Source organism: Chionomys nivalis, chromosome 2 (assembly GCF_950005125.1).
Source record: "Chionomys nivalis chromosome 2, mChiNiv1.1, whole genome shotgun sequence".
NCBI classification, from domain to species: Eukaryota; Metazoa; Chordata; class Mammalia; order Rodentia; family Cricetidae; genus Chionomys; species Chionomys nivalis.
Window position 1 is genome coordinate 64,638,539 of NC_080087.1, and position 25,114 is coordinate 64,663,652.

Here is a 25,114-nt window from a genome sequence, read left to right on the forward strand (position 1 = left end):
TGACTGATATTTCATTATTATTTCTGAAAGTGTTAACTATAAAAATATACTGTGGCCAGGCATAGGGTCGGATGGACAGAAGGCTCAGAGGTTAAAGAAGCAGTTGCTGCTTTTGCAGAGGACCCACGTAAGGCTACCAGCACCTACATAGTGGCCTACAACCATCCGTAAACTTCAGCTCCAAGGAATCTTAGCATCCTCTTCTTGTTTTGATGGAGATCAAGCATGAATGTGGCATACATAAATACAGACAGATGAAATACTTATATTTATAAAATAAAACAAATCTTCAAAAAGAAAAACAATGTTTAGAGTCATCCAACTACATGGTGAGGTACATGCCAAATTTAGGGTTCATTATATTTGAATAGTATAGTTTGTAGCTCTCAATTTATGCAGATAATAAAATAACTTCTTTATATTTGATGTGCTTTGTTTTAAGTTTGGGAGAATTGCTGTTTTAGTTATAGAACTTAGGGCACTATATACTTTAGATTTGCATTGCTTAGTCTGTTTCATTTCTATCAGCTAATTAATATTTTTGTAAAATTTTTCAGTTGCCACAGTTTCTTTCAGAATGATAGCAGTGCCATTTCTAATGGTAAATCAAATCATATTGTTGAGTTTGTATTGTGCGTTTGTTAAAATCATATTCATCATTTGTAGCCTAAAGTAATATTGACGTCACTTCATGACGTCAGAGCAGATATGGAAGCATCTTAGTGAGAACAGTTTCTCTTGCAAAGGAAAGCATAGTTGAATGACTAATTGTCACCAGTTTCTATGATTTCATCTATTGGGAAGAGAAGCTTTGGTTTTGATATGTTACCTCGTTTATTTTTTGAATTAATCAGTTACAGGTGTATTTCCTAGTATGGTGTCATTACAGTGGAAGGTGGTAATTTTTTTTCTGTCCCAGTATGCTTTTGCAAGAGTCAAATAATTCATTATATAATACCAGATGGTCTACTTCTCTGAAGCTTACATGAATACTTTGATCGTTGAGTCCCTGATCTCCCACTGTTGTGTGTGTCAACGAAGTTTTATAAAATGATGTATAAATGTTTAATATATGAAGTATGTATCTATAGTAGATACTAAGGGAAGGTTTTTGAAGTTCATATCAGTAGTAGCATATTCTATATTTGAAGAATGTTACCATGGATGGCTTACCAGAGTAAAGCTTTAATTTTAATTTTAATTTTATTTCCTCTTCAATTTTCTCTTTTCTGGTCTTTTTTCAGAAAATCATTATTTTTGACGTATGCTACTTTAACAGCAGTGCTCACATCATGAGATATTTTTATGATTTACCTATAATTTGCCAGTAAACCACACTCAAAAATAATACCTTGGAGAAATATACTCTTGAATTGGCCATTGTCATTAGTGAATAACTTGACATAATGGGCTATCTTAAATACTTGATTTGAGCCATATGGAAGTATCCATAGAGATGATAACTAATCTGTGTGACTTTTTCTCTATTTTAGTTTGCTTGTCATGTCTTGTCTTTTAGATGCTTGTGACCACACCAGAAAAATGGGATGTAGTAACAAGGAAGAGTGTTGGAGATGTTGCTCTTTCTCAAATTGTGAAACTCCTGATTCTTGATGAAGTTCACTTGCTGCATGAAGACCGGGGCCCAGTGCTAGAAAGCATAGTTGCGAGGACCTTAAGGCAGGTAAGAGGCAGCAATGGACTCCACATCTCACTGCTCTCTGCCTCACTCTCCCACACCAGCTTCCTCCTACTTATATCCCAGTGCTTTTCATTACAGGGAAGTGTTTGAACTTTCTTCTTCCCAAGAGACACGCAGTATCTTCTGTCACCATCAGTCTTAGCTGTCTTTACACCTTTCTCTCAAGCCCTTGCCCTTCCTTTCCTGGGTACCATTCTTTTCACTCTGCAAATTGCTCCTTTTCTGTTTTGTATCTTAACTTTTCCTGCTCGGGGGCACTTTCCCCTCAGCTTAAAAGTCGTGTTTAACTTCACTAAAAGTTTTCTTCAAAGTTTTATTTTTCTACTTAACTTCTGGAAATACTAATCTGATTGGTCCTATCCGTTTTATTTTCTATCTGTGACAGGATGGTAAATTCTTGAACATAAGCATAAATAAAATGGTTTTACAGGTTCACCAGTTACTGAAAGCTTGTTCTTAAACCTATGTTTTAAACTTCTGATGTTACTAAATATTAATATTTGATACTACTTATCAAACCAGCTTTTAGATTCTGACTCTTTACCTGTGGCTCCATGATGCACCCTATCTTGACATTTCACTTAAACTTTGTCTTATTAGTGTTTACTAGTTGTATCAAGTAAGGGGCTTCATTTGGTGTTTTATACATATACATAAAGTGCTTTGAACATATTTAGGGCTGCATTGCCCACAGTTATCACCTCCTTCCCCATTGCCACTGGTCCTCCTATTTTCTAATCCTACTTTATATTTTTTTTTTAAAAGATATTTATTTGCTTTGTTTTTCTTCATAATTTCTTGATGATCTCTTTCATTCTTGATATGTGAGCATTCTCTAAGACAGTCATATTTGCCTTATTATTTTTTGGTCCTAAATACTTACTCCTTTAAAATAACACTTATTCCCATGTCTTCCACACACAGACACACATTTGTTCAATATCTCTTATCAAAAATATTTTAGAACAGATGTGTTTCAAATTTTCTTTAAGAAAAAATTTTTTTTGGTAGAACTTCATAGGTAAATACTATATTTATATGATTTACCCCATCCCTCTAACTCCTCCTCTGTCCCCCATTCTCTGAAATTCATTGCCTTTTTTCTTTAATTATCATTGTTACATATAGAAATATAATTGTGTAAGCACATCCTTCTGAGTTCATTTAGTGTTACTTGTGTATATGTTCTTAGGACTGACCATATGAAATTAGATAACCAATTTGTGGGGTTATCCCTGGGGAAGACTTATTCTCCCTCTCCCTTTCAAATTTTCTTTATTTTGACATATCTACATAATGCATAATTGTCCTAGAAATGGGAGTCTTTTAGTCTATATGTGAAATTCATTTTCATCAACATGCATTTATATAAAGCCTGAAGATTTTAAATGTTGTTTTAGCGCATCAGAATTTTGACTTCAACCTGTCAAAATACGGAAACTTCTATGTATGACATTATGTTATCACTTAAAAAAATTCATACTGAAGTAACTTGGATTTCAAATTTTTAGGTTAGGTATGCTCTCCTCGTGTGTGTGTGTGTGTGTGTGTAGCATGTAGATTCATTACCTGGACTCATTATTTTCTCAGTGTCCATTTCATATCCGTATAACAATGTCAAAACTTTCATGTTTTCCTTTCATTTGCATATGCCACTGCATATTTTCTTTAAAATTCGCCTCCACCCAAATATATTCTTTTATATTTGTAGTTCTGTGATTCACATCTGAAATATCTTAATGCAGATCCATTAAAAATTTTAATATAAAAAGGGAAATTTTTAAAAGTTGTTTCTAAAGCAAGTTTTAAAATACTTTTTTTCATGAATGGGCCATAAATTTTTTTAGTCAGATTGATGATTTAATTTTATTTTAAAATCTTTTAAGACACTGAAGAAGATATATGTGGTAGTTTGAATAAGTCTCTTATATATGAATGCTTAGTTTAGAGGTTTAAAAGAAAATGACCCCCATAGGTCTATAGGGAGTGACACTATTAGGAGGTGTGGCCTTGTTGAAGGAAATGATTTTTAGTTCACATCCTGCTGCATGAAGATCAAGATGTAGAACTTTCAGCTCCTGCTTCGTCACTAAGTCTGCCTGTGTGCCACAATGTCCCACCATGATAATGAATTGAACTTCAGAAGCTGTAATCCCTCCCCAGTAAAAATGCAACTGTAACTAAGATACTTAGTCATTACTACTTGAGAAGGTCTTTCCTTCTTGGAGTAAATATGGCCTTAGTGGAGGAAATTGTCACGGGATGGGCTTTGAGGTTTCAAAAGTCAAGCAAGGCCTAGTATCCCCTTGTGCTGCTGCCTGTGGATCTGTATCTAGAACTCTTCAACTATTTCTCCAGCAGCATCTCTGCCCACATGCCCCATGCTGTGCTTCCCTATGACAATGGACTAAACCTCTAAAACTATAAACAAGCCATAATTAAGTGTTTTTTCTTATGAGAGTTAACCTTGGTCATGGAATCTCTTCAAAGCAATGGAGTGGCAGTCTTAGTATGGTGCAAAAAAATCACAAGTTATAAAAGAAATCTGTGTAATAAAAGTATTACAAAAATCACTAAAGAAACAACTATCAAAATAAGAGTAACTGAATAGTAGAGAGTCTTTGAGCACATAAAATCAATCTCTAATATTTGTAATAGATATTTTTAAAATTATCTTTAAAACAGGAGATTATTTTAATAGAAATGAAGAAATATAGAAATAAAAATGTTGAGAAATATAGAGAATATGTCTTGAAAGAAACAGAATCTGTATTTCTACCAAATTAGCAAAAATGTAAGAGACTATAATTTGAAAGCATCTGTTTTTGTAGTTTATTTCAGGACACCTAGTCTGGAAGCAAACAGCATAAACTCAAATTATTTCCTATATTCATTGACATTCTCTTTTACAAGCTAAATAGTTTGGGAACAGCCCAAATGTTCTGCAAAAAGAAGTTATTTGATAACTTACATCTCGTTTCTCCAACAACATGCTACTACTTTGCAGGCTTTAAAAATTAAAGGTGAGGGAGAGCCACATAAACTGAACTTCAAAAATAGCCATGGTACATTCTTCACGCAACAACAATCTGTCCTGTTTGTGGAGCACAGACTAATTTTATGGGAAGGAAAGTGTGCAAAACATATTTGCATTCATTCATTGTTTAATCAGATTTATTAAACTCTAACCGTGTGCTAGCTAAACACTTCCAAGTACTATGAATTTAGAAAATAAGTTTGTGGACATGTTTTGGCTTTAACATGGCACAGAGTGAGGCACATGTCTGTGTGAGCAGCTGCAGCATGCTCAAATATGTTGGGTTTGTTTCTTTGTTTTACAGTGAGGATGGAATTGAAGGAGTATTTATGATGTGTCACATTTTAACATGTCAGCATATAAATGTACACACATTACGACACCTATATAAAGTAAAAAGAGTTAAATACTCAGTATGATTTGTAAAATCAGACATTCTCTAATAGAGTTTCAGAATAACTTCAATGATGCATGTGGTTGTGACACAGAACACAATAAAGGTCTGTACCTGGTGCTCTCTCCACAGTCTGCCTTCCTCCAACACCCGTTCTCTGCTCCAGGTTTTACATCCAAGATCTTTTACATTAAAAAGAATGATTTTGATCGTAATTTTTTCTTTCTATGCCTTGATATTAGAGAATTGGTGTCTTTTCCAGGGAGTCATGATATATGAATCCATATAGCCCCCATTTATTTGCGGTGAGCCACCTTGAAAGTCCAGGCCATCATTCTAAACCATTTCACAGATAAAGGCTTTCTTGTAGTTTTAGAGCTGTAGAGACCAAGCAGATATTTACACATTTACTAAAGGGTTGTGGCTATGTGTTAACAGGGGGACTAACTAGCCTTACTGTAGCTTCCCACAGCATGAGGAAGTGGGAAGTGGTATTGCCGTCAGTCCTTCTTGTGGCTGTATATGCTGCATCATATGTGTTCTTTTACTGCATGTAGCTTGTTTTAGAGAACATATTACATATTTCACACTCCCATTTTCATCTTTTCATGTTACCACTTCTCAATAGTTTCTCACCTTTTCTTCATTTGTAGTCCAAAGAAAGTCTTCCAGATGTTTTAGCTAAATACTAAAAATTATTAAAGTCTGGTCATCTCACTTTTAACTTCTGCAAAATCTGTCAACTACTGTGGATTCTAGCCACTTGAAGCTATTTTATTTTTCCCTATTTCTTTACAGTGCATTAGCCTTGTATGCTAGGTGTACTTAAACTTACTTGAGGTAAAATGTGGGTTTTTCCTGTGTGCGATAAAGGCTTCTAAATGCCAGTTATACATTTTTCATCATTGTGTGCAAATATTTCTTAGAAATATACTGTTTTTTTGAATGTGTCACATACTTCTCGTATATTTAAATTTTTCATTCTGTTTCCTAAATACAGAAACGGGGTGTCTAAAATAAAGGAGTGGATTTTTTATATTACTGTATGAAGAGTTTCTTATAGTAAATTTTATAAGCTATCTGTGTTCCCTCTGCTCACACTTTGCACGTTTTTAGCGTGTTTCAATCATAATCATACAACTAGCGACAACTCATATTTTATCTTCTTTATTTTTTCACTAGATTTTAATTTCCTTGGTATAAATGTAACTTTGAATCACATGTGTCTTTGAATCACAAAGTGCTAATGTAGTGTTCATTACTATTTATATTAAAATGCACGTTGTTCCTTGCGATTACCAGAAGTTCCCAGAAGATGGCAGTGTTTCACATCATAAGTAACCCTGACTCCTTACTGTGTGTGATGCAGGAAGCTATGTCAGCTCAGTGTAGCTTATGTTCCCGTCAGAAATTACGTGGTAGATTAGAAACTACATTCACAGCACACGTGGAATCATGGGGAGATAAGACAGATGCGCAAGAAATTATAAATTATTGTACTTAACAATATAAACTAATATTACTTCTTAAGTTTTTCCAATGAGGAGATAGACTGTCCAAACTTAAACTTTATGGGATAGAAATCATAAAAGTTTGGAAAAAGTAGTCATAGAAGCTGTGAACAGACTTGGATTCTAGTATCAGCACTTCCCCAGCCCACCCATAAAAGTTAAATCCCTGGTTTCTGGACTACAGATGAAGAATCTCAGAACAAGTTTTGTAGTATTCAGCAATACATGTTTCATTACCTAGGTTGAGTGCTTCCCATTGTTTGGAATTCTTTAATTTGTTTTAGATTTGTTTTTTTTTTCTGTTTTATGTAAGATTACTTTAGTGAAACCAAATTCCTATATATTTCTTTCTCTGTATGTGTGTGCATCAATTTTCACCCAGCTCAATCCAGATTTGATCTGGATTTATGCTTCAAGTAGTCTCTACAGGTGTGGGTCTGTGCCTACTCAGGAGTGCATCCCCTAATTACCACGGATTATGCAGTCACCCAGCATAGATGGCTCTGGAACCATGAAGTTACCCACAATGGCCTGTTTTGCATATTTTAGTGAATCTCCAAAACTGAGCAAACTTACTAACATTTACTTTTATAACAGCATCATAGCCGTGTAGTGATATATCTTAGTTATCAAGTATATGGATATTTTTGATCTTTTGATTTTGTCACTTTCCACATATTGCAATATTATAATCCAATCAGAATTTGACTTTTTAAAAAATTTTGTTTGGGGAATTGTATTTATTTGTTTAGGCAATACCAATTGTTACATACCAAGTCAGCCCTCTACCAGGGAATTAAGTTTCCAGACCCAGTTTTTGAAATTTATTGTATTTTCTCATGGTACAAAGCTATTTAATGTCTATTCCATAGTTTTAATGATAGTAGATAAAGAATATGATGTGTGCATGCAAGTATGCATGTGTATGTATATGTGTATGTAGGGGATTCAAATATGATAGGCAAGTATTCTGCCACTGAGTCACATAACCAGGGCCTACATCTATTATTTCTATAGTTTCATATGAAAAGGCCCTCTGTTGACCTGTGATCCCACATCCGTTTTCTGTACTATAGTTTTTAGCAGTTCACATGCATAGAATACATGATAGTCCTTTTGTTTAATTTGCATGAATCTTAGTTAAGTAAATAATTTCCAATTGGAATTACCCATGCAGGTTGAATCCACACAGAGTATGATAAGAATTCTTGGACTATCTGCAACCTTACCCAACTACCTCGATGTTGCTACATTTTTGCATGTTAACCCCTACATTGGACTTTTTTACTTTGATGGCCGTTTTCGACCCGTACCTCTTGGACAGACATTTTTAGGTATTAAAAGTGCAAATAAGGTAAGAGCTTGTTTTAATAGCTATACTTTTAAAGAAAAAATATTTTTGTTGACTTACTGTTGAATACTTAAATGGGATTAAATATTACCAAGTGATACTTTCATAACATACAATATGACTTCAAGCAAAATCAGGCACACTTCTCAGTGTTGGTGGTCGAAATCTTACAGAAAGGATCTTATGGTGGCTTACAGTGTTTTGAACATGTTAAAAGCTTCACAGTCATTTTTATTTAATTGAAGGACATTGTAAATAATAAAAACTAATTAAATCAGTAATATATATTTTGATATAATGTTTATTTAAAATAAGAAATAAGGCTTTCAGATGTAATTGAAAAGTAATTTCATGGTAGCAACCAGTGGGGGAGATTTGTGCTTAAGAAAGATGTTTTAAGACGGGCAGTGGTGGTGCACACCTTTAATCCCAGCCCTTGGGAGGCATCGGGAGGTGGATTTCTCTGAGTTCAAGCCAGCCTGATCTAAAAGCACTAATTCCAGGATAGGCTCCCAAGCTACAGAGAAATCCTGTCTCACCCTCCCCGCCCCCTGCTGCAAGAAAGAAAAAGAAAATGTTTTAATTATCATATTAAATGTGTATATGAAAAATATTTCTGACATTCTATATAGTGACTTAAAAGCAGCCATTCCTTTAATGGTGCCACCATATGCCTTTTGTACTATTAGTATGCTTAGTACACGTTTATAGCAATGTGAGTAAAACTTCCAATCATTCTGTTCAATTTGTATTACTCCTTAGAAGAAATAGCTTTAGGAGAATATTCAGTCATTTTGACCTCGTTTCTAAAAGAAAACTGATTGAAATTGTATAATATTTGGTCACACTTGGCCTTTCATTAATTACATTAAGTTTTCTAAATACAAGTTTATTCTTTAAACAGTCATTTTTGCCTCGTACTGTTGGATTATTGGAAGAATACTCAGTAAATGCTTTTTATAATATTTAATTATGCTCATGTGAGTGCCCAAGCCTGATGAGGCCAGGGTTGTTGGATCACCCTGAAGCTGGAGTTATAGCATTGCTGATATTGGTGCTGAAAAGCAAAGTTGTGTCCTCCACAAGAACATTCCATGATCTTAACGACTAAGTGATCTCTGACTCTAATACTCAATTTTTTATATGGCAGCAAATAATGTACTATGTGGTGTAAAGGTGAGGTGGTGTTAGGGCTGGACATATGGCTCAGTGGGTAAAGGGCTTGCTGTAAGCTAGTATCTAATACCCACATAAAATGCCAGATGAGCCTGGTCTCCTGCCTATAAACCAGTCATGTAGGAGGCAGGAGACTGGTGATACCCCAAACAAGCTGACTAGCTATACTAGCACATGGTGAACTCTGATTTCAAGCTAGTAGAGAGCAATTTAGGAAAATACCTGGCGTCAACCTCAGATTATACGTGCACATACATGCAAATGCACACACATCATGTTTTTAGACCTGTGCCAAAGAAAATCTCAGTGAGCTACCTTTTTAATTGTAGGGATCCTTTTTGGATTCATATAAAAAAAAAAGAATATGTTATGATAATAACTGTGACATGCATATTTAACTTTCATCAATTACTTCAAGTGATTTGGGCTACTATAAATACTTGCTATTTGTTTTTGCATCATTTCTTAAATATACGTTTTTTTATTTCGCTTATTTCACAGTATCATTCAAATAAACAGAGACATGTTTCTAGATTTTTCTAGACTTCCAACTTAAATTATAGCAAATTGTAGTCACAGAGATATTTTTAAAATATCTTAAATGTATGAAAGCCCCCTAAAGTCTTATTTTGTTTCAATTATGTCACTCAGATTGGTAAATCATTTAAAGTTAATTAAATTCAAAGTGATTTTCATAGCATTTTGTCAGCAGTATACTCACAAAACACGTTGGATGAAGGAGTGATCTGATTGTTTTGAAGTTTTGGAAATTTGGTAATTAAAGAATTTAAATATTGGAGTGTGAGTAGTAAATTATAGTTAACAGATTTATATATTAATAAAACTTATTAGTTTTATATTAATATGAAATACACTGTTGGCTAGAATGAAGATTTCACCAGGGTATTGTTAAGGTATTTTATAACCAGCTACTGGAATTTCATTTAGAAACTCAAGAAATGATCCAGTTGTTATTCAGGAATATCAGAAATAGTAAGATGGTATTTGCAATGAATTGAACCCAATCCAGAGTACACTGAAAACATTTAAATTTAGCTTGGGATTAGAAAAAGTTAGATTTGCTTTCCAAGTCACTGGTGAGACTATTTATACTGTGATCATCTCATCCTACTTAGCTGCAGCTTGTCAGTCTTAAGTTTCCCATGTTTTAGTGCTTTACACCACAGAAACAGCGAGACAATTTCTTTCCTTAGGATACTCGTTGTCATAAAACCTGTGTTCTTTCCATTTTCAGAAAACTGTGTGGTTTATGGAATGAGAAAAAAATAGCCTGAAGAATGAGATTCTTTAGAGAAAGCAGAAAATTTTGAAATGTGTCCTAGCATTTATATAGCTAGCGGGTGTATCCCCCCAAAATCTATTCTGGTGTTTTAATAGCTAGCTGATATGTTGCTCCAAAATGTATCCCGGTGTTTCTATAGCTAGCTGGTGTTTCACCCTAAATGTATTCTAGTGTTTTTATAGCTAGATGGTATATCACCCCAAAATGTGTCCTAGCGTTTCTATAGCTAGCTGGTGTTTCACCCCTAGAATGTGCCCTAGTATTTCTATAGTTAGCTGGTATATCACCCCAAAGACAACTAACTTTAAAATGTATTCTAGTATTCCTATAGTTAGCTGCTTTGGCATCCCAAAATGTATCCTAGCATTTCTATAGCTAGCTGGTATATCACCCACAAATGTATTCTAGCATTTCTGTAGCTAGCTGGCTATCACCCCAAAACACTAACTTCAAAATGTATCCTAGCATTTTTTTAGCTAGCTGGTATATCACCCCAAGGACACTGACTTTTCAAACCTCAGCATCCTTTGTACTCTGAAACTGTGGCTGAGGCACTTTATTTGTACTTTTTATTTTATTTAATTTGTTTTATGTTAGATACTTACATTTCATTTGTTGGTTCTGTGTTTTAATTAGTTTGATAGGCTTTTGTAATATAATTGGCAGTTTCATTTTTAATTTGAAAGTGTTTCATTGTCTCATTTCGTAATTTTCATGTTTTAAAATCTTTAAGATGCAACAGTTGAATAACATGGATGAAGTATGCTATGAAAGTGTTTGGAAACAAGTAAAGGCTGGACACCAGGTACACTGAGTTTATATTATTTCTAGAAAATGCTAAATGAAAAACTGCAGATTTTTCAATCCTCATTTAAAAGTTTTCCTGAATTCTGAGGTTAAGATTTATTTCTTAATTGTTTAGTCTAACGGATAACCATATGAGCTATATAAATATTAAGTGCTATTGATATCCTAATGTTGATAGGTCATGATATTTTGTTTGCTTTTTTATTAATATTTAAGAAAAAGTGTGGTTTCCTTTTGTTACTTTTAATTTTTTTAAGAGCACAAACCTCTCAAAGCTCATTTCTAATTAATAATTTTATATATTAAACTTTTTACAATATTATTATTACTATTTTCATGAAGTATATTTGAAATGTATTTAATAGATTGAGTATTGTTTAATTGTGTTTAAAAGTTGAGCAGTTTCATTCTTGGGTATGGTTACATGTTAGACCACATGACTATTGTGTTTGAACTACTGAGATCCATGGAGTGGGGGGCATGGAAAGAGAAAGAGTCTCAATTGTCCCAAAATTCTTTGAAGAAAATGGAATGATATTCTATAAAAATTAACTTTTGCCTATTTTTTTGTTGTTGTTATTCCAGTAAGCTTTTATAATCTTTCAGCCCCCTCTCCTGCCATATTCCCTGAGCCTTAGGGACTGGAGTGTTTTGTAGCTGTATCTATTGGAACTGGGCTCCACAGCTTATCATTTTGATTGGTTGTAGTTTTCTCCAGTAGTCTTACTCTGTTGCAAAATGAAAATATATTTTTGTGTACAAAAGAATCCTTTTACCCAAGGCTGAATTATATTACAGCTGCTTTATATGAAAAAAGTCAAACTCACATGGACCTGAGAACAAAGATAAGTGCCACCTAGTAAACACCCTTGAGATATGTTATCTTTTTAAACAAAGGTTTTCAACATTTATTTTTCTGTTAATCTTAATAGAATGTTGTTGGTCTTAAGAATGCTTACTTGCTTTTTTAATCTTAGTCTGTTTGAGAATCCTCGTTCCTTATTTATTTTTATTTATTGTCCTATTTTTTTGTATTGTTTTTGAGACAAGGTCTCATGTAGCCAAAGATCATTTCATTTCTGATCCTCCTTGCCTATATCTCTCAAATACTGATTAATCACGGGCATGGTGTCACCATTCCTGGGGATCTAACCCAGAGTCAAGTGAGTGTTAGACAAACCACTTCATCAACTGAACTGCATCCTCAGCTCTCTATTTGAAAATTTTAAGTTTATCAATACTACTTTTAATTGGAAAATCAAGAATCTGATTATTTTAAATTAATACCTTTTCTAACTCTTAAGTAATACCTAAAAATGATAACATTGTTTTACATTTACTAAATTCTCTCAGCATCTTCTTAAATATATTCTGTTATGTATAGTTGACAGACGAAATAAAGTCCTGTTCAAAAATGTAATATATTGGTTGTGGTCTTATAATTTGATGTATTGGATTTTCTGGGTCTGCATCTATTTTGAACTGTGCATTGGTAAAATTTTATATATGGGTAAAATTTTATATATTGGTAAAATTTTAATTATGTTTTGCTGTTCTTCCAACACACACACACACACACACAAAAAAAAAAGAATCTTCATCAATATATGGTAGAATCCATTTTAAATAAAAAGGCTTAATGATTTTTTTTAGATAATAGAAGTAAAATGTAAATATATTACTGTGGAATATACAATAAACATGGCTCATGAGCAGACCAGAGAGTAAGCAGTCTTCCCTCATGGTTTCTGCCTTTGTTCGTGCTTTAACTTTTCTCAGTGATGGCAAACTGAGAAACCTAAGCTTTGCAGATAAACCCTTTCCTTATATCAGAGCAACGGAAGAAATCAAATAATGTTTCCTTTTATATCGTAGCACTTACTAGCCAGATAATTGATGCAGTCCATCCTTGACATCCTTGCAAACCTGATTTTAGACACCCACCACGAAAAATACCAAAATCAAGAGGTTTTCAAGACTTTCATTTAAAATAGCATGGTTACAGACATCTTCTCACACACTTAAGTTTTCTTTAGATTTCTTACAATATCTATTGTATGATAATCTGTAAATAATTGTTCCTCTATATTCTTTTAAAGAGTAAGGCTGAGGCAGAAGGGCTTTATGTATTCACTTTTGATCACAACAGGCCTGAGAGCTTAAGGATCCAGAAACTTAAAAACTAATGAGATGTCTCCTAAATGATGTTGACAGTGTAGTTTGATGTAAGGTTGTGACCTAGTGTGTGTTTGCCACCTTTTTTTCCCTAGTTTTTATGACATATAAAACAAAGTAGTGTTTTGATAGTGAATTTTTTTTGATTGACAAGTATTTCCTTCTTACTGTAATTTTTTTCTTTGGTTTGGACATGCACTTACTTTCAATTAGAAAAACTCTTCTTCCCCACTTTCTTGTTTCAACCTGTGACCTTGTGACCCTTTGAAATACACACACACATTCACACATGTACATGCAAATGAACAAAGAAAAGCTAAAATAATCACTACTTATTTCCTACAGAGTGGCTTCTTTGTTCTTTTTAAAGACATCTCATGATCTTAAATTCCCAATAATTTTTCCTGATCTTATTACTTTATTGTATTTTTTAATTGTTCAAAAATATGAAAGAACCATAAATAGAATTAATAACATTAAAATGTATGTTCTGCCTAACAATCTTAAATCTCAGTATTGGTTTTAGAGTGTTTCATACAGTGTTCTTTCAGATTTTTGTTCTAGTAGGATAGGTTTTACCTAAAAAGGTTGACTGTAAAGGATGTGTTGTTATCTTCATGAACTTTGTCATGAGTGCAGTTCGATTGTGATGAATTTTCTTGTCCTCATAAACAGCATGTTCTTAGTGGTATGAGTAAGACTGTAAATAGGAATGTTTGATTCTTTCCCCACTAGTTGACATTTGCCTTTAGTGTTGGTAGAATTACAAAGCCTAAACCAATGCCTTCATACGACAAACAAACCCTGGGTAAATTTGTAGGTTCTTACATTAAAACAGTTATAATACAGCTAATAATGCTATTAAGTTCTTTTGTAACCTAACTCAAGAGTTCCACTCTTTTCACTTCTTTGTGTTTCCTGTGGTGTCGGAATACCTATGAGGAAAGTGCTCAAAGCAAATCTATAACTATCCATCTATTAAAAGCATTTGTCCATTTATTCTTGTGTGCTAAATTAATCTGTGATCATTTAGCTTGAGATGTGGTAGCATTCTGCTGAATGACTAGCATTGACAATTGCACCAGGGGTATTTGGAAAACAAGATGCTATGAGTTTTTATTTTGGAAACTAGAGTTACCAGTTTTTTTAAGTTCAGCATTCCTTTATTGATTCCATTATAATATTTGGTTTGTCATTTTAGTTTTTGATACCGAGACTTGCCTAGAAATTTTTTTCCATGGGCTTTCAGTCCTCGAAGGTTCTTTATTCCTTATTATATCATCTTAAGATACACCTTAACTGTGCTGTTATGCTATATTCAGAAAGTCGGGAAAATACCTCTTCAGTAGAGGTTCACAATTGCATTTTTCGCTCATGATTAAAGTTGAAGTTAGTTTCTCTGCTGTAATCGACTGCCTTTGTACTAAGTTCCAAATGTTTATTTTAAATACATGAGATTGTGTATATCTGTCTGAGAAAGATGAAGAATGTGTAGTTTAACATTTGACCTTATCTAAAAAGTGAATAGACCATTAGATCTTTATAGTAGTCCACCCACTTCTAATTGAAAAGTCTAACTCTATATGATTTTTTTCTAAAAGGCTTTCTCCCTAAATATTATTGTGCATATAAGCATAATAAATTATACACTTGTCTTTTTCCTTATGGATCAGTGCTGACTAGATACATAGATAGTAAGATTTGCTACTGGAGCTCTGACAGATCTAGCATCACACGAGCACATACCATGAAAAGCATACATATTCTATGGTTATGCCTTTCTTTGTTAGAACACATCTAAACTTTAATTCTGTTTCTTCCCTTTAAATATAACTTATCAGTTAGTATTCAGGAGTAGTAAATATATAAAGTGGTCTTTTCTAGTCTGAGATAATTGACGTTTTTTGGGTCTATCTCATGACTCCGTTATTCTAGCTTAAAACAATAGCAACAACTAAACAGGTCAAAACAAAAAGGTCCAGTGAATGCACTTGCCTTTATTTGTTTGCTTTCCATGAAGTTGTCTGTATCCTGAATTCCCCCTGGTGTGTGTTCTCTCAATGCTTTGATTTTATTTTTAGAGCAGTTATTTTTCAGGTCAATATTAAAAAAGATTGAAATGGAGTCAGTTTAAAAAGTAGCAAAGACATTACATTTTCCTCTTAAAAAATTCCATTTGGAGTAAATTAGAATAGAGAAGTTCCATGTTTAGAAGCCATGCTGATACTCTCTGTCCATGCTATTCTATGAGTTTCAGTACCCCAGTCATCTAAACATGTGCATTCATGTACTTAATAGACTTTATGTGTAGCTTTGTCCTAAAAGCATTGACGACGGTAGGAGGCAGTTGTGCTCCACTCAGGCATGTGTGCTGACAGATGGAGAAAACCTTTTCCTGTTGATTGTCAGCATTCCTACTCTGCAAGACTTCAAGCTCTTCTTGGCGACTGGGAAATTAAAAGTTGGCGATTCAGCCTTTAATTTTGATCCATCTGCTCAAACTAATGAGACGTCTCATTTATAAGCTTTTCTTTGTGTTACCAAATGCAAGTACAGCTTTATCATTCCTGTTAATAATTCCCCTCCTCCTGTGTAACTTGCAGAATGGGAAAATAATTGATGCCTGTGGTTCTATTGAGATTGTCTTCTTATACAAACTTTGTTACAATGATAGGAAGACAATTAGGAACTTTTTCTAATTATAGCATTTTGAACTTTTCGAATCAAACTTTGAAAAGGAAATAAGATCCTTATTTAGTAGCTTCTTATCTAAAAATCTGCCTCCCATTTGATAGCAGAAAAGATTTGGTTAAAGAAAACTCAAGAACTTCAACCTTGTTAAAGTTAAACACCAATCTTTACTATATTATTTTCTTTTTCCTTGTTGTTCACTAATGGTTTTATTTCAAGATTTTAAAAAAAAATCCCTTAAAATTGGCTAATGACTAGATGAATTTCCTGTCTGAAGAGTATGATTTTGATGTTTGTGTGTGTTCTTGTCTATGTGCCTGCGACCACAGAGATTAACATCAGGTTTTTTTTCAATTGTTCTCCACAGTATTCATTGTGACCTTAAGTTAAAATTTGGCTAGTTTTCCTGTTCAGGGATAATCCTTCACTGTCTACCCCAGCTGGGAAAATAGGAGTATGCACTTAATGCCTCACTTTTTGCATATATGCCTCCTGCCCAGCTGACTAAGCAACTCCTGAATCTTTGTTAACATTGGTTCTCAGGTGTATTCATATACAATCAAAACATATTCTGTTGTACTAACTTTCATAATGGAAATTAGCAATGCCTATTTTGCCTATGAAAATTTTTATTTTTTGTATGTAAGCATCTCTGATTCTTGGTAACTTTTAGCCACAGCAAATTCATTTAAAATGCCTTACTTATGTATGCTTTTGAATCCTGTATTCTTTGTTCCCCATGACCTTATGAGGTGTTACCCTAAAGGCATATGTAGGTATGACTCTTAAGGATGCTTTTTTACTGTGAGTATGAATATTAAAGATATTTCTCCTTCATCTATACTACAAAAGATGGCTCTTCCAAAAAAAGAAAAAAAAGGTCTAATTTGGGGCTGTAAGAAAGTCTGAAGAAAGTATTTCCTATACCTCTACTTTTGATCGCTGTCCCATCTCCAGTCCTGGTGAGTCTTATATAAAATTCATTGGGTTCTGGGGACCCAAACTAAGGCCTTCACACTTGCTCAGCAGGATTTTTAACCATTAATCAATCCCTCTAGCCTAGAATTCTGATTTTACAGTTTTTAAATTCTTATTACATTGCTAAAATTAATCTAAAAATTCTAGTATTCAAGGGTTCTTATTCTAGCCTCATGAGAACCTGAAAATTTGTTTGTTTGTTTAAATCTCTTTGTTCTGGCCCTTGTGAGCAAGATTCTTCTTAATTTTTTCGTCTCTGTATTCTCTTCAGTCATTTTGTTGTTTTTGTTGTTTCTCCTTTAAGCCTTCTCCTTCTTTGTCTGACTTACTCATTGACCCTTTTTTGTTTCTTTGTTTTGTTTTTTTCTTCTGAGACAAGGATTCTTTGTATAAAAGCCTTGGCTGTCCTGGAACTCTGTAGACCAGGCTAGCTGGAACCTCCAGAGATTAGACTACCTCTGCCTTCCAATACTTCAGCATTCCTAGACCCTTTCAATTCAGCAAATTTTCTTAAGCTTTCATCCAGTCTCATTTATGGCCATTCTAAAATAACTCAATATAATTATGTTTTTGACACAGACCTCTTTTCTCAGCCCTAGAGTCATGTGACCATTTTACCATTTTGCTTCTCCCCGTTTATATCACAATGTAATTTATCTGTATCAAATCTATGGTATCTTCCCCAAATCTATGCTTTTCTCTTAATTCTTAGATCAACAAATAACAGGCTATAGATTTAATTCCATAGGCTAAAAACCTAAAAAGTCATCTGTATCTCTCTAGCCAGCTTGCCCCAATGGTTCCCAAGCTCCACCTTCCAAAGCTGAAATTGCAGGCAGGCTGCCACACCCACCTGGCATTTGTCTGAGTTTTAGAGGTCTCCTTAATCTACTAAGCCTTCTTATTATATCCCTGACCACATTTGAAACTTTTTTAAAAATTGTATTCCACTCTTAAACATATATTTCTGAATAGTATGAAACAGTTTGTCATAAAGAGAGAAGTTTAGGAATTTTTGAGGCTATAAACTCAGTGTTGATCTACATATGAATCATAAACTCCACAACATTTTGCTTATAATAATAGTGTGTGGCTGGAGAAATTCTCATAAAGATTCCTTGAGAAATTTATAAGCACTGATGACAAAATTCCTTTTTTTACCACCTCACTGCTGATGACAATTGATAATTCCTTTTACACTTTGACTACCACAATTTACTAATCAGTCATTGAGCATTAACTTTCTGGGTTGCCATGCCATTTATTTTTCTTTGTATCTATTTTAAGTTTTAAACTTAAAGATCAAATGAAAAAGGTGCTGTATAAGTTTAAGAAGAAAAATAGAGCTAAAACAAAAAAATTGTTTTATGAAACTGATATAAACCTAGAGACAAAGCTTATGTTGTACCCACTTCTGTGGTACATGTAACAATATCTCCTTTATCCTATCTCCCCATAGGAATGACCAGGCTTTCAAATCTTTTATTCATTTTTTTCATCTTCCTCAATTTCCTTCAATTCCCCTCTGTATTAATTAGATTTCTATTGCTAGAATAAAAGTAACTTGGAGAGGAAAAGTTTCTTTTCTTATACTTCACGATAGTAATCTATTACTGAAGGAAGTTAGGGCAGAAATCAAGCAGGGAAGGAACCTAGAGGCAGGAGCTGATATAGATGCCATGGAAGACTGCTGCTTATTGGTTTGCTCCTGTGTTTTGCTCATCCTTCTTTCTTACACAGCTCAGGATCACATGGCCCAGGATCAGCATTACCCACAGCTGACTGGGCCCGCCCACACTAATGATTAATGAAGGAAATCGCCATAGACTTTCCTACGGGCAATTTCACAAAGGTATTTTCTCAGTAAAGTTTCTCTTCCCAGATAAATCCATCTCATGTCAAATTGTCAAGAAACTAACCAGGCCACCCTCTTTAAATGCCTATTTGTAGTTTTAAAGGAGCACAATGGGCAGCTCATAAAGTTGCTGCACCTTCTTATTATGTCCAGTCTTTCTTTTAACTCTGTCGCTGGTGTCATCCTTGCTTGGGCTATTTCACACCACAAGTTCTTTGCATAAGACATACTTACCTCTGTCCTTTAGATATGTACTTTCTAATGCTGGACATGAAAGGAAAGCTAACTTAATTATTTATATTTGCTTTTTGAAAAATTTAATTGATTTGGGTAAAATATTTCTGCCTCAGCAATCAGGGTATTGGGTTATTTGCCAACTTATTTATTTAAAATTGTGATTTTAGTTTATCTAATATCTAGATAATCTAAAAAGTTATTTATATCAAATTTAATTTATATCACATATTTTATATATTTAATTAACTTTGGTGCAAATGAAATCTAATCTGAATCCATTCTTGTTTTATGTTATTTGAATAATTTACAGTGATGTTGCAATATAGACTTTAGGAGCACTAAAACAACACTTGCTACTTGTTATAATTCTCCTGCTTTCATAGCAGCATAGATAATTCTCTCACCTGTTTTTCAAATAGTTTTCATTAAGAATAAGAAGCTTATTATTTATTATCTATTTATTTCACTGACAAAAGTATGTCAAGTCCCTTTTAGCTATTTCTTCCTGTTACATGTATACAGTTTGTACATGTGACTAGTGAGTGCATTTGCTACTGCTAACATTTTGTTCACTACCGTTACCATTGATGTCCCTGAATAAAGTAATACAGTGATAATATTATCACTAAGTTAAAAATTTTATGTTCCAATGGCATAATTATCCTTATTTTTCACAAAATTCAACATGAAAAGTAGCTAAATATTTAAGCATAAGTAACTATTGTGGGTTTATTTGTCTTTACCTAGAGTTTTGACCTTTATATTCATAGTATCATTTTAAGTAAAAAGTGATAAATTTTGTAAATATTGTTTCTTCTTAAGAATATAATAACTCTACCTGTATTTCCATTTTTTTAAATATGGGGGTAAATGTATTAGTAAGTGACTGGGGGTTTTATCCCACACAGATTGAAAGTTTAGGAAATCAAAGAGTCTTTTCCAGCACTAGCCTTTGCCAGGTTTGGGGATTTTTGTGTTGACGGCAATAAGAGGTGGGAGCTGTAGCAGTTATGCAATCTAATGCTGTCATCCTCCTGAGGTCTCCAGTAATGGGACCCATGCTCTTTAAGTGTATCAAGGTGAATTAATTACTTTTCTATTGGTATTACAAAATACTATGACCAAGGCAACTTGAAGAAAAAAATGGTTTGAGTTTATAATTCCAGAGGGATAAAAGTCCATTATGGTAGGGAAGTGTGCCAGCAAGCAGCAGGTCAGAGCAGGATGCTGAGGACTTGCACCTGAACTACAAGCTGGAATGAGAAAAAGCAAACTGGGAATGTGTCAAGCATTGAAACCTGAAAGTCCATCCCAAAAGCTACTCTTTTATCAAGACCACAGCTCCACAGTCTCCTGTAGCAGCACCACCAGCTGTGGATCAAATATCCAAATGCCAGAGCTTATGGGAGACATTCTCATTTAAGCCACCACATAGCTCTTGTGTAGTCCTAGGAAGTCAGAATTCTTCTGCCATTGGCTGTGGCTGGTGATAAAGTTCAGTATTGCCCTTTGAAGGCCTCAGGAGACAGCTCGTGACCTTGCCTTTGAGACCTTTAGCCTTAAATACCTGGCATCTCACTGGAACAGCAGGCTGGGCTCACCATTTATAAGCTTTTATTCTTTGGCCTTAGCTTTCCAACTTCTCTTCCTGTCTCTCTATTTCTGCTCCCCTCTTTCTGTGCTGGTCATTCCTCAGTTGTTCAGCCGCTCCACTTTCAGCTCTCATGCAGCTAGCCTAACTTATTGCTTTGAACCAAGACCTTCTCACTTCTGTGTCCATGATCACTGTTCTTACCGCTCTAGTGACTCCACCATTGCTATTCCTCTGCCAGTTTTGTTCCTTTTGTCTTCGTGTTACCAATTCAACCTAACCTACACTACTGAAAGTAGATGAGGAAAGATCAATGGGAAGAAGCTTCTCAATTCATGTTTAGGAACTCTCTTTATTTGTCTGTAAGTCTTGGTGTTTTACCTGTTTTTCTCCATCAGTTTTTATAGTTTTGAGTCTTATATTGAGATCCATCTTATATATAAATTTGGAATAGATTTTTGTACAGATGATGTATATTGGGCTAGTTTGAGTTTCATTCCACCACTTGTTTAATAAAATGCTTCTTTTCTCGTGTATTTTTCTGGCAGTTTTGTCAAAGATTAGGTGGCTGTTGTGGCAGTTTATGTCTGGATTCTCTATACTATTCCATTGGTATACATGCCTGTGTTCTTTTTGGTAATATAATCATTTATTGTGATTCCTCCAGCATTGCTCTAATTCTGGGAAGAATGTCATTAGGGTTGTGATAGGGATTACAATGATTCTATAGAGCACCTTTGGTATTATAGCATTATTCACAGTGTTAATTCTGTCTCTCCCTGAACATGGCAAGTCTTTCCATCTTCTAATGTCTTTAGTGTATTATAGCTTTCATTGTACAGACTTTCCTGTCAGGAGCCATGAGAGATACAGCAGGTAATAACTAGTGTTCAACAGACCATCCTACCCGATGAGTGTTTGATTCTCTGATAGTGAGCCCCACCTGGAAAACTGTGGAGTTACTGGCTGTGGAAACCAGTTGCTCCTTTCTGTAATTTCTCTTGTTAGTCACTTCATCTCTTCCCTAAGAACTTCGTTTTTTCCCTAAGGATAGCTTTGGGTGTGTTCCCACTGCTTTTGTGTTTATCTCATGAAAATATTCCATCTGCTAGGCAAATATATCTGTGGGTGGTCAAGAAGATAACTTTTCACATAGCTATATAGTTTTGATACATAGAATATATACTGGGACATGCTTAATAACTGGATCTATTTGTCCCATGAGGACTATAGACACTTAAAAGCCTAATTTGTTTCTTTTTACTCAAACTGATATAAAAAAATAACAATTTCTCCTCAGTGTAACACCAACTGCACACACTTAGCTCTCTTTTTCCTCAGGGCAAGTTCAAACTAGACTAAAGGCTTTTAGACCAGAAGTTTGAAACCTTACAGCTATGTCCAAGGTCAGATCTGCAGATGTCCAACTAAGGTTACTAAGGAAAGCATGCCAGTTTTTTGCTGGGCAGTCTGTTAACAAAAGACCTATGTCTCAAAGCTTATTTCCCTGTACACCTCCCACCCCACACCCGCCTTGTATTGCCTTCGCAATGGCTCAGTTCCCTGTCGCCTGCCCTAGGAAAGTGCTTTTGATCAGTGAGAAACAACTCTTGTAGAAGAAGAAGCTAGAGGAAGAAGCTAGGAGAAGTTAGAAGTAAGTCAGGAAAATTAGAATAGAAGCAGAAGAATAAAGAGACTTGCTTGGGAAACATGTGTGAGAGAATTTATTCATTCGCCTTCAGATTTTCTAAGCACCCCCTCTCCCCCAACACACACACACACACACACACACACACACACACACACACTTGTCATAGCTTTCTCTACAAACCCTGAGGGAGCATTAAGGCTGGCACTCAATAGCCCTTGTTACTTTCCAATTCATTTGTTGTGTTAATTGCTAAATATTTTTCTCTTTTTTTGTGTGTAGCTATATTAAATAGGACTTTCCCCACTAATTTCTGTCCTAGAAAATGTGATTTTTGATATATAGAGAAACTGCTGATGTCTGGTTCTTTATTTTTTTCTACATGATTTATAATTATGCCAGTTGTAGTTTTGCAACTATCATAGCCATATGTTCCTTGTTTCTTTCTCTTTTTTTATTTTTTGTTTTTTTTCCTAGTGAGGAAGGTAAATTGAAAAGTATAATTTTATGAAAAATCTAGGATACTTTTCATTTATATTTATGAAAGGGACTGAAAAACTAAGACATAGTCAAAAGTTCATCTAAGAGCTCTTGGAATGTTGTCATTTTTCTCTTTATAGAAGCCTGGTAGTAAATAAACCAAAAAAGCTGACTAGGAATATATAAGCCTATTATTTTATCTTCTCCTTACCCCATAAAAATACATACATAGTCTACTTTTCAGTAAAAATTCACTATAAATGTATTATTTGAGAAAATTCTGTTTGAATGTTCAAGAATCATAGTGACTATTCTCTAACAACAAAAATGAACACATTCAAAAAGATCTTGGGGATATATTTTATATTTTCTTTCATTATTTTCCTGAAATCAGAACATCCTTTATTGTGTTCAGATACAGTGTGTTTCTGAGGCTAGTGGCATCTTTAGAAATGAGATTGTTATCATTTAGCTCTCTAAATAATTATATTTGCATAATTAATGGATTAGTTGGTTTTGCTCAATTTGTTGTAAACAATAGATATTGCTATTGGGGCTGTCTGGAACAAAGCAGATGAAATTTGGCTGCTTTGGAGGTTAGTAAAATATTTTTTTCTGTGTGATACTGCTTTATAATTAGAAAGGCTTCATTATTCTGTTTATTATCCTCTAATGTGCAATGAATTAAATATGTCAAGCTTATATTATGGGAGCAAATCAGAAGCTATTTTAGTTTGAATTTTAGTTTTCGAGTTTTAGTTAATTTGACATCTTTTATAAAGTCATGGTCCCAAGGTGGTTGGAATTTGAAATTTTAGAACTGATAATTGTTTTTTGACCTTCATTGCACTTTTTTAACATTTAATTTTATTTTACATTCCATCAAAAGTTCTTCCCCTCTCCCCCTCCAGCCCACCCTCTGTCTACTCTTCCCAGGGGTAAGGGTTCCCATGAAAGTCAGCAAAGTCTGGCACATGAAGTTGGGGCAGAACCAAGCCCCTCACTCCTGCATTAAGACTGAGCGTGGCATTCCACCATAGGGAATAGGTTCCAATAAGTTAGCTCATGCACCGGGGACAGATCCTGATCCTACTGCCAGGTGCCGCACAGACAGTTCAAGTTTCGCCACTGTCTCCCACATATGGGGAGCCTAGTTCAGCCCCATGGAGGCTACACAACTGTCGGTCTAGAGTTGCTGAGTTTCCAAGAGCTTGGATTAGCTGATTTGTAGACTTCTCTATCATGATCTTGACCTCTCTTGCTCATATATTCCTTCCTTCCTCTCATCAGTTGCATTCCTGGAGCTATAATAGTGCATGTGATGAATGGAAACTGAAATTCTAAAGGGAGATCATTTTCCAGAATTGCAGCTCTCTCAAGGGCTGAGAACCTTTTAGTTTCTGTCTCTAGACTCTTTCACATATGTGGAATAATATATTTATCCTTTTACGTCCTGTTTGTTTTACTTCCCCATGTTTTAGCATATATAATAACTTTTGGCATGTAGACACTGCTTTGTTTACCTGTTTATGTTTGATGGGCACTAATATTGTTTATACCTCTTGGCCATTCTTGAGGAAGCTCTGTGAACATTTACAAATGTTCTTTGGGATATTTATTTTTAGTTCTTCTTGTGTTTACCTAGGAAGGATATGCAATTTATTGTAATTCTGTTAAAAGTATCAAGGAATGCAAAAGTTTTTTACAAAGGCTGTGCCAATATATCTTCCATTACAGTGTGAGAGTTTTCATGACACACATGGTTAAACAAAAAAGTACAGTCCAAATCAGATCTGAAAACTTCTCCATATCCTTCATGACCCTGTTCTTGTCTGTTTCTAAAAGTGCAGCTGTTCCAGTTGCTATGAGGTAGGTTTTGGTTGGGTCTCCAACCTGGGAAATAATGATACAAAGCATGGTTTCTTTGTTTTGTCTTTTTGTTGTTGTTGTTACTTATTGGCCATTTGTATTGAATACCTTCCTGCCAGAAATCTTTTTAATTTCTTTAGGCCCAATTGACTTTTCATTTTGTTGATTTTTAAAACTGTTGCCACACACATGATTTGCAAACCTGCTCTACATTCCATGTGCTTCCTTTTTACTCACTTGATGGTATTTTCTTTTATTTATTTATTAAAGATTTCTGTCTCCTCCGCACCACCGTCTCCCATTTCCCTC

The 25,114-nt window shown here is 34.4% G+C and overlaps 1 protein-coding gene across 2 annotated transcripts in view; it reads left to right on the forward strand.

The window, feature by feature from the left end:
* Ascc3 (activating signal cointegrator 1 complex subunit 3) overlaps positions 1-25,114 on the forward strand; it is a 307,593-nt gene that overhangs the window by 107,768 nt on the left and 174,711 nt on the right. For both annotated transcript variants that reach the window (XM_057759249.1, XM_057759259.1), the window contains exons 11-13: positions 1,520-1,684; positions 7,822-7,998; positions 11,208-11,279. In XM_057759249.1, coding sequence (XP_057615232.1) covers positions 1,520-1,684; positions 7,822-7,998; positions 11,208-11,279 — 414 coding nt within the window. The remainder of the gene's footprint in view (positions 1-1,519; positions 1,685-7,821; positions 7,999-11,207; positions 11,280-25,114) is intronic.